At 36.3% G+C, this 13,289-nt stretch overlaps 1 protein-coding gene across 3 annotated transcripts in view; it reads left to right on the forward strand.

The window, feature by feature from the left end:
- Window positions 1–6,001: 6,001 nt before the first annotated feature.
- LOC126183196 (gamma-aminobutyric acid type B receptor subunit 1) overlaps window positions 6,002–13,289 on the forward strand; it is a 523,138-nt gene continuing 515,850 nt past the window's right edge. For all 3 annotated transcript variants that reach the window (XM_049924952.1, XM_049924953.1, XM_049924951.1), the window contains exons 1-4: window positions 6,002–6,112; window positions 6,374–6,529; window positions 7,596–7,694; window positions 9,308–9,442. In XM_049924952.1, the coding sequence (XP_049780909.1) occupies window positions 6,104–6,112; window positions 6,374–6,529; window positions 7,596–7,694; window positions 9,308–9,442 (399 nt within the window). In that variant the 5' untranslated portion in view covers window positions 6,002–6,103. The remainder of the gene's footprint in view (window positions 6,113–6,373; window positions 6,530–7,595; window positions 7,695–9,307; window positions 9,443–13,289) is intronic.

Raw genomic sequence — 13,289 nt, forward strand, 5'->3', positions numbered from 1 at the left:
CACTTGTCATTACAATTCTCAGTATTCTGTAAATCAAACTAACCACACCACACTGCTCAGTAACTGCACGTTGTTTCCTCAGACTGAGCACTGTGTGAAATTCTTTACCACAAATTTCCTTGGTCAATAATTACTGTAGGAATGCACATACAAAATTTTTCAGGAAGTTGCTACATTCAGAGCCTTTAAATAAATGTAAGGGAGCATCAGATACTTAGCTTAAGTGCACTGAATTTTATTCTGTTGAACTCTTAGTAATGAACCAAATTGAAATGCGATTCAGAAGTGAAAAATACGTTTTTAATTTTTATGCAAGCAATTTTATTTTGCAATGTATTGTTACTACAGACTTCAGTACATCATATGATAAGGGGCTTCAAATTTATGCCACACAAGCTCTGCAGATGTCAATTTTCTCCACTAGTTACACAGCAATTCATTTTAATGTAATCAAGTAGTATTTCAAATAAAGGTTTTAATTGCACGTACAAATAAAAGGATAAAGGTATCAATTGAAAGACAACACTGCAAAAAGATTTTATTTTCTTTATTAATATCACTTGGGTTTCCACATCACCAACAGGGGTACCAAGCACAATGCGTTACTCTTTGTTTTACATGGCGAGTTTCCCCAGTAGGCCTACAAACCATGGAATGTACAGAAGCACATACACATCTAAAACTTAGTACCGACAGTAATTATGGTCAGAATTTACGTGAACATTTAATATTTCACTTTCAGGCTGCCTCAGTGCCGAAACAATATTTGCTTTTTCAGCAAGAGTTGGTTTCTTCAAACTGCCCTTTGGCTGTTTGTTACATTTACCAGGTCTTCGTTGCACTTTTACCTCCTCATTGCTGGGGCGTCGTGGAGCTTCCCTGCAGTCTGATTGAAAAAGTGACAGCGAATGAGCTGCATCCTTCTGTAGTGACTTCAGGATTTCTGTGGACACTTTACCCGAACTGACACGGTTAATCAAAATTTGGTATGTGGACACTAATTCTCGGGCCAGAGATGTGTTCTCGTGATCATCTGTATTCGTTTGCAGTGAACATAAAATGGCAGAAGCCTCTTCTGTCACCGTTGCTTCACTTGGTGTAAATGTGGCACTTGAATGTAATGCATACGTCATTGACACTGCATGAATGTGCTTGCATATGTTCAAATGAATTAAACTGTCCGCACAAGAACAACTGAAAGCATGTATACATATATTACATTTGGAGCACTTCAATTTGCACTCCAATTTACATTGAATGTTATTTAAAATTACAGTATGTGTTACACCACAATGTGTTTGGGATTTCACATGAAACTTTGTACCATCAGTATTGACTGTAATGTCATTCTCCTTAATACTACATGAAGCTTTATGACGAGCCTCAATAAGATTGATTCTATATGAATGGCCACCCTTATACAGTTTAACCATTCGAGCACACAGTTTGTCACGCACCAATTTCATCAACACAACAAGTAGTCTGTCAAGTCTATTGTTTGTTTTTCCCTCTAGATAACAATATTTTAAAACTCTATGCATTGCTTCAAGGTGCATATTTGTATTTATACCCAGATTGCGACGGTGACAGTATGCCCACTGCTGAGGCCGGAATAAGTAATTTGACGAGAAATATACACCAAAGTCTCTTGTACCCTCATCTGCTTGAAGCTGCTCGACGAACGATTCCAGCAGCTCATTAAAATTGTCTATGTCTGCTTCTTCAAGCAATGTACGAAGAGCTTTGTACACAAGTGCTTTCTTCTCTTCATTGCCATGGACTTTCTTCAAATTATTCCGCCAGCTGCGGTCTATGTGCCAAGCACACAGTAGATTATTTTCTGCAGGTCCCATGACTCGTGACCATGCACTACAGAAAGTATTAGTGTCGTCGGACATGAATACAGATGTTTTTATGATGCCAGCTCTCTCTTTCACAGCACTAAAGAAATGTGTCATTATGGAAGTAGTCTCCCGATTTGAAACACAGAATGCTACAGGCATACCTGAACCAAAATCGTCTACCACTAACAATGTGGTCACCAACAGTTTGTAAACATTTGTACAATGTGTGGAGTCTACACATACAATATTTTGTCCAAATCTCTGTAATAACTGCTTCTGGTAGTCAGTCATTAACACTATCACCGAGTCAGTCCTATCAAAATCTTCCCTGGCCTCACCTTCTTTCTTATAGAAGAGAACACAGTCTTTCATTTTCTCCAACCACATACTAACACTGACTTCATCAATTTTATGCTGCTGATCATCACCAATGGCGAAGTCTCTCTTAATGTTATGAAGGTCATGTCGAGTCAGGAGATGCAGCCTCTCCACTCCGCTGGAGTGAACTGAGTCCCGCATATCATCCAGAATTCTCTGGAAAGTGACCCCCTCAGCAATTTTACCTGCAACATTTTAAAATTACTCCAACTACAAAGAGGCCAATTCCGAGTATGTACATGAAAACACTATTCAGAAAGGACACTGTAGTTAACCACCCCCAATAAAATAAATTCATGCAATATAACAATTGCTTAGTACTTATAAACTAGATAGTTTAACAAATGGCTTAACAGTATATTCAGTGTACCCTTCCAACAGTACTGAAGATGCTATTAACACGCTGGGGATGGGAGAATAAACAGGCCTGATTAAAGCACCTGTTGCAATGTGATATTTCCCAGTTTCAGCTACCAAGGCTATTTTCAAATGGTTACGAGGTACATGTACATGAGTACATGTGAAGAGAATTGTAACTGGTGTTTTTGTATAGTCACAAATCCATTTTTGTAGTTGCAAATGCCCTGATCCACTATGTTTAACACGCTGGACAAGAAACAATAAATGTACTGTCTTTAGTCTACCCAGATACATTAATGATCTATTCTTAAATAGATTACTATGACGCAAGCAATAACACAGGGCAACACATAAGTATTTCAGAACTTATTTCCACACTTGCATTACTGTAATGCATTACACCTGCTCTCACACACACCTAAGTACGTGGCATTACAGTCACCAATATTGTGGTCAATATGGATCACAACTGGTCTTTTACAACTGCTTTCATGCTACCTTCAAAAATTGTATTCATATGAACTGCCAATCGATATATTCACACCTTTTACTCCAGATCACATATCCATAACAATATTAATTTCTCAGCAGTAAAAAACAATGCTCCTTCACTGCAAAATAATAAAAGTCAACTAGATATAACTAAAAGCAAGCCTGAAAATGGAATCAAACTTTCACGCCATATTTACTTGGGGATCACTGAAAGGCCAGCAAAATTCTACAAGGTAGGATACTCACCAGCGATGGCTTCTCTATCAGAACCACTGAGATGCAGAAAAGCAATGTTCTGGTCGTGGCCGAAATGTGTTCTGTAGTAAATGACACTACAGATTCCACTTTCTTCTTCGTGAAGCTCTATGGCAGCAACGCAATGGTTTCCCATCATGCAAGTGCCCTGGGACTTACACAACCTTTTGCCACCTGACTTCGAAGAAAATGTGCCACTTCTGTGGCGTACAAAGGTGGTTTTTGCAGTGCCATCCTTTAAACGCTTAGTGCCATAACTAGAGACAAAACTACTTTTTGTTCTCCTCTCCTCTTCAGACTTCCACTTCATAAAGTCTAAAACAAAAGCATCGATGAAAGACAATTGCATTCAGATTCAACAAGTGCCAAACACATAGCAGGAGTAAAAAAACCTGCACTGTTAGATACACTCACGAGTTACTGGTGTGATTTTAATCGTTTAAATTTGCAACAATTTAACCTATACTTAATGTAGCAGACAGTAAGCTTACAGTTAACGTGAAATGCGTCTTTTTCAGGGTTTCAAATAAGCACATGTTCTATTGACCAACAAAAACAAGATCTAATGGCCACTGGTCAGGCAAGTATTTAATAATAATGGACGATATTAATTTAAGTAGGCAGTGTACACTTAACTTACCTTCCTTTGTTTGAAATTCACTAATTTCTTTTACCATCTCAACCATGTGCTCCTGCTCCACGTGTAGGCGCAACTTAGCCAAAAAATTGCATTTAAAGCTGCAGTCACTTTTTGAGCACTTTATCGTACCTTCTTCACCTGGCTGAATTTTATGCACATTTCTCAAATGAGAATTCAAATGCTTCCTTGCTGAATATTCTCTATCACATACATAACACGCTACAGAACCAGCCATTCCAACGAAATAACTCACTCTCACAAGGTGCAATGATATTCACTCACATCAACTGTGCATACGAGAATGTGTGTAGCAAAGATGTTGCATTCGCTCAGATGTCACCTATGCTTCTGATTGGCTACTGTATATGACGTCATGAATTTTACTGTCAGCCAATCAGTATCGCGACCAGCGGGTCGCGAGACGCAAGTCTTCTGATTGGCTACTGTATATGACGTCATGAATTTTACTGTCAGCCAATCAGTATCGCGACCAGCGGGTCGCGAGACGCAAGTGAAGCGCACTGGATGCACAGGGTGCAAGGAGCTATTTCCAACCGCGAAAGATAGTGCCACTTTGCGCTTCTCTTTTCTTGTCACTGTTTTGCGGAATGGAGGAGGAGAAATACCAGTTCATCTGCAGTATTCGCCATGGTTTAGCGGTTGTAGATGCTGGTTGCAATGGGAAAGTTATTGGTTCGATTCTCACCCACCACGATTATCTGTTTGTGAAACTTGCTTATTTATGGTACTTTGTAATTTACTTGACAGTTCTACGTATATATGAATTTTGCTCTGATGTAGCAAACAGTTCTGCTCTGATTGTACTTTCATTTTGTTCAATAAATGTGCTTTCGGTATTTAGTGTTTCTTTTTCTTGACAGCCCTACTCTTACAACAAGTAGCGGTAATTGATCCCTAATTCTGTGTTACATTATTTCTGTCAAAAAGATGTGCGAATACTTCTTTAGTAGCATAATAACCACCCTCGTGTGCATCTTCAAATTCCTGGACGTCGAGCTAATTTGTTAATGGTATCTTTTAGCGGTACTTACTTTGATGTTGAAAAGATCTGAAGCGAAAATGTAGTATTTATTTGATTACGATGTATGTTATATCTGTAACTCGATCAGTAAAAGCTTGCATTACTTTTTTTCTATAGTACATCAAGGGCCAAACTTACATCTCGTTCTTCAATATTTCACAGGTGTTTTTTTATTTTTTTTAGCTGTCTCTACACTTGTACACATTTTGTGTAGGACAGTTTGTCCTGCAAAGAGCATCCCCTATATGTCGGGTGTATAGGGCATATTAAGGTCTTGTTCTCAGAATTGTTCTGTGTGTTAAGTGGCCGTTCAGGGCTGTTATAACTGCAACGTGTTGTAATGCTTCATAATATGTGAATGAAAATCCCCCATTGATGCAGCTATCATTTTGAAACCAAGACTGGGATAAAGCCAGAAAATGTGGGGCATTTACACGCTATTGGACTAGTGACGTTCGATTATACTTGTTAAGACGCTTTATATATGTTTTGTACTTGTATTCGTTTTTTTCATTCGCTGATATGGCCTTGGATATTTAATTGATTTCTTATGCCTCTAAATAATCATATTGACTATTCAGTGGCCCCAAGAACAGTATAATTAGCTATAATTTCAGACGTATTGCGATATAATGCCTCAGACAGTACAACACCGTACTGTCACAAACCCTATACGCCCTGCAATATTGTTGTACTAGATGAAGTACAACTGTTACAAAAACTGTTTCTGAAACTTAACGTTTCTAATGAAGAGTTGATAATGATTGACCTGAGCTGTTCTTGTGGATCTAAAGATTACGACCCTTCTTGTCATATCGAAAGTTCACATCATTTGATGCACGACGTTTTGTTGGCGCCAAATGGCAAGCTACATTTTGAGAATAATGTGAAAACGTTTACTTTCTTTATTGCCAACTGAATTTGAAACACAATAGTGTCTCGACCTCTATCTGTTGCTGCGCATCGACCTGAGATAATTATAAGCAAAGACGTCACGCTAAGGTGGAGTTCGTCTGCTAGTGCGTGGTGTTTGCTGTTTTCTTAAACGTCGATCAATATGTGGGATATGGTTGGCGCCGTGTAGAATTTGCAATGCCTCAAGTAAGTAACATTTTGTGATAGTTATCATGTAATACAGTTACAATACGAGTGAACAAATTGACAAGGAAGTTTCTGTTATATCCCAAGATGTTGACATATAGTTGTAGCGACATTTGTACTTTATTTGGAAACAGAACTAGTTTTCAAGATATTGACTTATAGTTGTAACGACTGGTGTGCTTTATTTGGAATAGAATTAGTTTTCATCATTTTAGCATGTAGTCTTTCTGTTGGTATCTTGATATAATTTTAATTTTTCAGGTTTTTCCATCTGTTAAGATATGGAGTTTAAGTTTAATCTTATTTGCTGTTGTCACCTGTTGTTACTCAGCGGCACATATCGAGAATGACGACAATGTGCTACACATAGGAGGAATATTTCCTATTGGAGGAAAAGGTGGCTGGCAGGGTGGTCAGGTAACACGCATTATGAAAAAGTATTGTTAATGTGTGAGTAGTGTATTGTTTCCTGTGATTTTTGTAGCCAGTTAAGTTAGGGAAGTATAAAACTGCCACTGATCCACACAGGCCGATTGAGAACAGTGTGGTCATATTCAGGGACTCACATTTATTTCTGCTACCAGGCTGTGTAGTTTGGGAAGGTGCCCCAGTCAAATTGAAATACATAAATGGGAAACCTCCAGCGCTTTAACCTAGTTAGTATTTTTTCCTCTTATGATTTCAGGTCATTTGAGTTTCCAAGTTGTGAGTTTAAGCACAACCTTAATGGGAGAGAAACTAGTTAGTTAATCTGTGACTTAATATGAAGAGTGAATGTGTAATATAGATGAGTTAACAGCCATGCAATTTTAAGAGAGATGAAGATGCTGATGTTACTGACACTGAATGCCATGTCTCAACAGAGAGAAGCCTTCAACAGACCCAACTTTCAAAATATTTTGTTTGTGAATTATTAGATGTCATTGTTGAAGCATTATGTTGAAGGTATAGACATATTCCTGTGTGTGTGCTTTTTTGAGAGAGAGAGAGAGAGAGAGAGAGAGAGAGAGAGAGAGAGAGAGAGAGAATATTGAATGTGGACTAGTAATGTCTAACTAGGTAACTTTTGCTGTGCATGCATTTGAAAAGGGTGTTTGTCATAATTTCTAAAACAGTTTTTCTTTCTCAGTCACAGCATAATTGGTTTGGAAACTGTTTAATGGGACTCAGTTTTGCAAAATGAGTTTTCATTAGTATTTTTCTGGATAATTGCCCTGTTTTATAACTGAAATAATGGTGTAGCAGTCTGTTACAGGATTACAGTGCAGGGTTGAAAGCATCTTCCTTAGTTTTTACTTCTAAGGTGTCTGTTACATAATCTGTGGTGGTTGTTGTGTGTTTGGATGTGTTCTATGTATATTGTATGTGTTGTAAATCTGGTTTCACATTTAAAAGATTGATTTTAAGTGTACGATATTTTAGACTGAATTGGCTACTGTAGACTTCCACTTTCTTTAAATTGAAGACTTGTATTTCTTTGTAGGCATGTGAACCAGCTGCTAATCTTGCCCTGGAAGATGTAAATGCAAGACCAGACCTACTGCCAGGATTCACACTCAAATTACATTGGAATGACAGTGAGGTAAGCACCCATACAGTATAATTTATGTTTAAAAGTCATCGTGCAAAACTATTGTCTGAACAATAGAAAAACTATTTTCGTGAAAACAGAGTGACAATTTTGAAGCAGTTATCGTGGTCAGTAGATCTATATAACTTCCATCTGTAAGGCAAAGACATTCATGGTCATTTTTGAATAATAGCTGATACTATCTCACTGCTGTTATTGGTATATATTAATGAACTACCAGAGTAGTTCAATACTATTTGCAGGTGACACAAACATTTTAATTAAGGGAATGGATGTAGAAGAGGCTACACTTGAAGCAGAAAGTGTATTATGCAGACTAGTAAATGGGTTCAGAAATAATAAACTGATAATAAATTTAGAAAAAATCATGAGCTGTAAAAACAGTTGACCAAAATAATGAGATAATCTTAAAAATTAAGGACTGTAGACTTGAACAAGTGCCACATGTAAAATTTCTGTTTCCATATTGATGACATAAGCAGTACATTTAAATCGGGCTGCTATGCACTATAGAAGTTAGCCAAAACTGTAACTATTAGTTCTCAAAATATTTTACTGTACCCACTTTGAATCAATGTCATTAGGAAAAGAACTATGGGGAAGCTCAATACATATGAAGAAGGTACACATCGTACAGAAAAGGGCTATATGCATAATGATCAATGTAAAACAACGAACAGGCTGCAGATCAAAATTTAGACCAAACATTTTAACAGTAACAGATATTTAGATATATAAAATAATTGCAGAGGCTAAGAACATCTTAAGATAAATAAAGAGGTTCATCAGCATGAAACACTGTTGGAAATTGTAAGCAATCCAACACAGAATAAGTTGCTATGAGAGAAGTGAGACATATGTGGGGGTGTATCTATTCACTTGCCTTATGAACAGTACCAGCAAAATAAATATTAATATTTTTAAGAACACAGCCAGAGAAATAATGGAGAAATATCAATTTTATTTGGTAAATGAATTTACTGAGTATTGCAAAGAACACTCAACGATGTGATAAGAAGTAACCACCAGTAAAAAAAAAAAAAAAATTAAAATTTATGTACGTAAATTTTAATGCAAGGCAAATATTCATGTACTGGGAAAAAGAGCTAAATGCAGTGTACAAAATCATAAATGTATTAGGCTGTAATCTGTGCTATAAATGCACTAAGTTGTAGTAAATTGTTATTCTATAATTGTCAATGCCTGTATGTAATGATACAACATGTATCACCTTCAGTTCATTGGATGGCTAAATAAAAAAGTAAAATAAAATGCTCCTGTTAGTGGAAATCTCCCAAAATCTGTAAATGAACATTTTTTGTGTTATTTTGCATTGCATTTTGTCATCCATTATACAACAGTGCTAAACATTTGTAGCTGAAGTAATTTTCTATACATAGGCTACATTACACCCCCCCCCCTTCTCTCTCTCTCTCTCTCTCTCTCTCTCTCTCTCTCTCTCTCTCTCAGAATTGTTTCCCCCCACTAATAATGGCAGTTTTCAGTGCACATCCAAAATTTATTATTTTCTTTTAATTCTGCCTCTCTTGATAAGTTTTTCTGCTGATCATGTAATTTTTATGGGAATACTTTCTGTGTTGCAGTGTGAACCTGGCTTGGGAGCATCAGTCATGTACAACTTGTTGTACAATAATCCCCAGAAGGTGATGCTTCTAGCTGGCTGCAGCACAGTATGCACAACTGTTGCAGAAGCTGCAAAAATGTGGAACCTTGTAGTGGTGAGTACATTTTCGTTGTTGACAAAATTTCTATACAAATTCTTAGTCTGCAGAGGAATAGTGGCCACATTCAGCATATTTTCTGTGAATAGTAGGTATTTCAGTGTTTTCGGACAGTGATACCTTTTTCATTTGAAACTGTGGATTGTTGTTTGCCTTATTGTGAATGGAAATGCATATTAGTGGTATGAATTTCTCTCACTGCGAAACCAAGGTCAGCTAATATTTACATACCAATCTTTGTCCACAAGTCTTTATTGTTCTTACAATATAATTTTTATTTCTGAAGTGCGAACTTCTCCGGAATACTTGAATATTATGCTACAGTATACTCATGGATGTATACTCCCCCCACCCCCCCTCCCCCTCCCAGTTTTTCCCACAGCAGTAGGGTCTACACAACATTTGAATTTAAATAAAAGTTGGGTGGATTTTTTGCTGCTTATAGTCCTCTGTGGCATGCTTTATCCATGAAATCGAGCAGGAGAATTGAAAATGGATGTATTATTTATAATAAAAAATCTCACTAACAATTTACATATGCCTCCTCTGAAAAATTGAGCTATGTTTGACATTAATGCCTCTGTATGGAGTTTGTGTGACTGTCAAAATAATTAACTAGTAGTATCCCTTCAATTTTTGTTCTGAAAGTAGTTTGTACACAGATGCTGTATGTAGAGTACCCATGAACCCTATTTGAAAGTTGACTCTGTTTATACAGGCAACTGTGAAGTCTCTGCAATTATAGTAGTTGGGCATGGTGAAACTGGGAGCATGATAAATAGTTATGCCATGTACCCAGATTTCATCTTCCAAGACTATGTGACCAATGTTTGCAGATGGAATTACAAAATTACTTCTAGGAAAATATAATTTTTTTATTTTTTCCTCATACCCTATTGTATTACCACTGATGAAGGAACATACTCTGCTGAAATATTTTTAAGTTTTGCCAGCACTGTGCTATTATTACTTTATTGTAGGTGATAAAAATAAGTGCTTTGCTGAATAGTATAAAATGTGACAGCATTATTAATGCGATAACTACTCACAAAAGATGACCATACCAAAATGGTACTGGTGACAGAGATTTAGTGAATATCAAACTATTTTAACTGGGGTATATACCAGTTTGTAGCACCCCAGAACTGTATACACTGTGATTTTTGTAATTAATTCTCCAAAGAAGAGATTTTTATGAAAATGCATTTACTTCTTTGCAAATCTTGTTCACATTATTTAACTGACATCTTAGAACAGCGAAGTAATGTGTGTGTTTAATAAAGAAATGAACTAAAAGGGACAACATATTGAACCATACAAAATACTATTCTCTATTTTGCTTCTGTATAAAGTTGAAAAATTCTTTTTCTACAAGGTTAAATTGAAAATATCTTTGCTCTCCATGCTAAAGTTGTTCCTCTGTCAGTACCATTAATAAATTTGTTTATATTGTTCATATTAATACTCACTTTTGTTTCAAATATGTTGCATAGTACTTTATTGAATAAAATGAAATTATTGTGGAAAATAATTTACTTAACTCATTGTGAAGGCTAATATTTTGAGATTTTTGTTTGGCGTAGGTTGTCATTGTTTTGTTCATATTGACAGATGAGGTTAGTTTCTAGTTTCACTAAGTTTCTGTATTCATTTATTCTGATCTAAGGTCAGATAGTCTTTATACAGCATAATACTATTTTATTCTAAAAAGAGATGCGAGGACAAACACGAGTGGGACCTCTTCCCGAAGACAAAAGTTTACGAACATGGCAGGTACATAAGTACGTATTATTTCTTTAGCTTTTGCTATCAATCTCCGTAGTTAAGGAGAGGAAAAACAAAAGCAATTCAAGAGGAAAGCTTTAGGAAAAGGTCCATTCTATACAAGTAAATTGAGGAACATGTAAAAAAAAAAAAAGAAAAAATAGCACAGTTAATTAAAATATTTCTTGAACTTGAGCTGCACAGAATATCAGAGTAAATATATCACTAAATATAAAATGTTTTAAAGCAACACCACTTGTTGTGACAGTTTTTTAGTAGGTGGTGTTAGTTTGTTTTTATCATTTCTATGTGCTACGGGATTATTATTTTCAGTATTAATTTTTGATACTTTTCTGTAAAAGTTTTCCTGAACATAAGTTTGGATACAGTTATACATATCAGTTGTTGGCAGTGTAATTTGTCATGGGATCAGTACTTAAAATTAGCCATTGGATGGCTGTTGTAGGTAGCACAAGAAATATGGGATAGGACATTTATGTTGATACATGCTCGGTGCACTACATGGTCTGGGCAATATCAAATTCCTTAGATGTCCTCTGGATTTTCCAGAAAAAAAATTGAGGTGGATAATGGTTTGGACTACCTCTTCAGATTTGATGACCATTTGAAGTCTTGGATTTCATTGGGTGTCTGTTGGAAACACCGTATTAGTGCAATACTGCTGAACCTGATCATCATTATTGTACACTCTGATCCACTAACACAAGCAGCACCCAAAGCAGAATTACTTAATAACTGTGTTGTAAGATAGACATCAGACAATGAAAATTGCTCTTGCAGAATATTGAAGTGTCTCTTAACCCTTTTGCTACTCTGGGCGTTGTGTACGTGTATATGCATGCAGCTTGTGTTTTCCTACAGTGCTACAGACATCTGTATGCATCCTGAGCTGCTGACCTCTTACTGCTGCGGATGACTTACTTCCATATGTCGCTGAATAAAAAGTTTAGAATATTTATTTATCATACAACGTATATATCTCATTGTGTGCTATCATTTGCAAAAAACCTAAATTCAATATCTTGAATCATTTGAGATGTGATGATAGTTATGACCACATTATTTGCAATGCGCAAGTTTGTGAAAGAGTGCCCCTTTCACAACCTCTGTTGGATATAAAACCCAATAACTCAAGAATGAAATGAGGTATCATTCTGCTCTCAATTTTAAGTAAAGTTCCAATATCTTGTCTGTTTCATTCACTGCAATGTATGAATTAAAGTCAACCGTTATGCAGTGTGCTTTTACCTCTGCAAAATCTTAGGAACTATGGCACACAATGAAAAGAAATTCAGTTCTTTATTGTGCAGAGATATCGGACTGTAAGATGTGCAAAAATCAAATTTTTTTTCAACTAAGTTTCCAAAAATCCATGTAAGTATTTCATATCAGCCGTAATGCCATCCCTCAGCACAGGTACCAACATTTGGTAAGTAATACAGTCATAATGAAAGCTGCCATCAGCATGGAATGCAGAGAGCGCATCTGTAGCAGCAAAGAGGGTAATAGTTTTTGGAAAGTACGACTGCATTTTTGGTAATTAACATTAAATGTATGCTTGTAACTCAATACAAATGTGGATAAAGTTCAGTGAAGGTAACATCCATCAGGGAGTAGACCAAATTTTTCCTAACCTTCGCTTCTTGAGCGATCAGTTTTTATAATCAGTGGTGCACTATTTGTTTCTATCTGCTGTTGTGCAAGACACTAACTTTTTTTAAATGGTTCGTCTCCAGTGGTCATGTTTCTGCTCTGGTATTACTTTACAAACAGGACACCAGTGAAAGCCTTCACAGGTTTCACAAGATCCAGGAAAAGTGTTAATTGTAGTGGCTATCTACAGAAGTGAGGTAGCCATAGAGGTCTTCAGTAACATTAAAATCATACCTTAAGGTTTTTTTTCACTACAGGGATTTAACAGACAGCAAAATAAACTGTAAAATTCTGAATCTAGTTTTCACAGTTTTGTGATAATGGAATGTTTTGAAAGAAGATTTTTATCAACTGTCATATGGACAGAAAGAGAGGAACTGTGTAAATGTATTCAGAAAGAATATTT

The sequence above is a fragment of the Schistocerca cancellata genome, chromosome 4 (assembly GCF_023864275.1).
Source record: "Schistocerca cancellata isolate TAMUIC-IGC-003103 chromosome 4, iqSchCanc2.1, whole genome shotgun sequence".
Lineage (NCBI taxonomy): Eukaryota > Metazoa > Arthropoda > Insecta > Orthoptera > Acrididae > Schistocerca > Schistocerca cancellata.